Source organism: Gossypium raimondii, chromosome 6 (genome assembly GCF_025698545.1).
Source record: "Gossypium raimondii isolate GPD5lz chromosome 6, ASM2569854v1, whole genome shotgun sequence".
Taxonomy (NCBI): Eukaryota; Viridiplantae; Streptophyta; class Magnoliopsida; order Malvales; family Malvaceae; genus Gossypium; species Gossypium raimondii.
This window is the reverse complement of record NC_068570.1, coordinates 54,290,032-54,292,533: the sequence shown is the minus strand read 5'-3', so window position 1 is coordinate 54,292,533 and position 2,502 is coordinate 54,290,032. Positions and strand designations below refer to the sequence as shown.

Below are 2,502 nucleotides of genomic sequence, written 5' to 3'. Positions count from 1 at the left end.
AAGCACCTATACATAGACCCGACTCGACCCGACCTGATAGTGGCTATTTTTTATATACAAAATTTCTATTATATTGATAGAACATCTCATAGAAGCAATATAATAAGATAAAGATACAAACAGAAGCCAACTCAATTTCTTCATTTAGAAAACAAACAAGTCATGGGGCTGGTAGTCATATGTTGTGTTTGGTATTTTATATACATTCGAATATAAATTTTAAAATTATATAATTTTTTCATTTAATGTAGTTATAGATATAATTTATTTATTTTTATTTTGATTATATAAAAATAATTTAAACATTTTCAGTTAAATTATTTGTATAATCAAATAAAAATTAAAATTTTATATGCATAATTACATCAATTTACTATTTACTTTTTGAGAAGATTATAGATTCACACAAATATATAAAATATGTAAATGGGATTATGAAAATGACATTTCTCATTCACAAATCATAACCATACAAATACAAATGCCCACTTACTTTTTAGATGGGTCATTGCTCATTACCAACCTCCCTTTTTCCTTTTTCAAGTTTAATAAATAAAAACAGAGGCATAATAATATATCTTCTTTACATACAAAAACACAAGCGTACAAACAAAACAAAGAAACTTAAAAAGGGTTGTTGGGTTTCTTTTTTTTTTTTTTTTGTTTAACTTAAGTTCATAATCATACAATCCTCATCACTTTGATTTGAAAGGAATGGCTCTGATCACAACAACGTGGTAGAGTGCTGCTAGTGCTGCACCAATGAATGGTCCCACCCAGAAAATCCACTGCAACCGAAACCACACCAAACTAATTAAGGAATTAATTTCTAAAAAAGAGTGAAATGGCGAGAAAATTTGAGAGGGGCTTACATGGTCATCCCAGCCCTTGTCCTTGTTGAAGATGATGGCTGCACCAAGACTACGAGCCGGGTTAATACCAGTTCCAGTGATTGGGATTGTGGCTAAGTGTACCAAGAACACTGCGAACCCAATTGGCAATGGTGCCAGAATCTAGCCATACAAAAATAAATTCATCCGTTAGTAACAACATACATAACTTAATCCGTAATTTGATTTTATTATGAAGTATGGGATGCTTACAGGGACATGAGAGTCACGGGCGCTGCGCTTGGCGTCAGTGGCTGAGAAGACAGTGTAAACAAGAACAAAGGTGCCGACAATTTCAGCACCAAGGCCATCACCTTTTGTGTAGCCATGAGCCACCGAGTTAGCTCCGCCGCCCAACATACCGTACCGAGTCTTCCCCATGAAACCTTTCACCACACCCGCCCCGCATATGGCGCCCAAACACTGCATCACCATGTAGAAAATTGCCCTCGTCAACGACAGCTTCCTCGCCAAGAACAGTCCAAAAGTCACTGCCGGGTTGATATGGCCACCTATCCACCACCACCGTACAGATGCCATTTTTATTAGTTTTCTTCATACAGTTTTTATATTTGAAAAGAACCCAAAGAGGAAAAAGAATTGCATATTCATTCTGGTTTTCTCGAGAAACAAACAAGGGGGGAGGAAAGAAAGTTTACCTGAAATGCCAGCAGTGCAGTAAACAAGAGCAAAGATCATACCACCAAAAGCCCAAGCAATTCCTTGAATCCCAACAGTTGGGCACTTAGTTTTTTCCTTAACAACTCCCATAACAGTCAAAATAGTGATATACAAGAAAAGGAAAGTCGCCACAAACTCGGCAATCCCAGCCCTATAAAAGGACCATGAGGTTAACTCGCCAGGCTCGAAAAATGGAGCCGGTGGTGGTTCAGAATAGTCTTTCCCGTCATCTTGAGTCTGAGCCGCGGTCCCAATTGGTTGCCTCTCTGTGAACTTGTTGGCTCCCAATCTAACATCCTCTTCTTTGCCCTCCATTTCCCTTCTTCTTTGCTTCCCTTTTTTAGTATCAAAACATCCAAAAGGACAAAAAAACGTAAACTAAAGTGAAACAAAACTCTGGTTCTTTCTTTTAGAATTAGTGAGGGTCCTTCGGACTTGTAATGGTGATTTTTATAGGCTAAGTTTGCTGAGAAAATGGTGAGGGTGTAGGCAGGGGTTAAAGGTAATATAATAATGATACTTATAAAAATAATCACTTTTATTTATTTTAGATTATATTTTAGTCACTTATGTTTTAAATGTTACGTTTTAGTCACTTAAGTATCGTTTTATTACGAAGTGATTAATTTATCGTTAAATTTCGTTACCTCCCTAACCGTAATCTTATGTGACAGCCCAAATAAATTTAAACCCAACGAAAACTTTAACTACTACTCCAAAACAAATTTTGGTACATAATTTGAAAACTTAAAGAAGTATAAAAATCATCTTGTGATTTTATACAATTTTTTGCAACATATTTCAACAAGGTCAAATTTTAATTATTGCGATCTCATCAATCGTTTTTCTTTAACATTCAAAAGATTGAATCGATGAATGATTGAAAACATTACATGGGAAAAAACCTTTAATAATTTATATGGAATGGATA

The 2,502-nt window shown here is 35.3% G+C and overlaps 1 protein-coding gene across 2 annotated transcripts; it reads right to left on the bottom strand.

The window, feature by feature from the left end:
• Positions 1-432: 432 nt before the first annotated feature.
• On the bottom strand, positions 433-2,029 carry LOC105773456 (aquaporin PIP1-2). Of its 2 annotated transcripts, none has more exons than XM_052632520.1 (4): positions 1,550-2,029; positions 1,104-1,402; positions 869-1,013; positions 433-788 (listed from the first exon to the last, which is right to left on the bottom strand). In XM_052632520.1, exons 1-4 carry the CDS (start codon positions 1,884-1,886, stop codon positions 682-684), a joined length of 888 nt encoding a protein of 295 aa, XP_052488480.1. In that variant the 5' UTR covers positions 1,887-2,029; the 3' UTR covers positions 433-681. The 2 variants fall into 2 exon arrangements, with proteins under 2 accessions (XP_052488480.1, XP_012450837.1); XM_012595383.2 differs by having other exon boundaries at positions 873-1,013.
• Between the last annotated feature and the right edge of the window lie 473 nt (positions 2,030-2,502).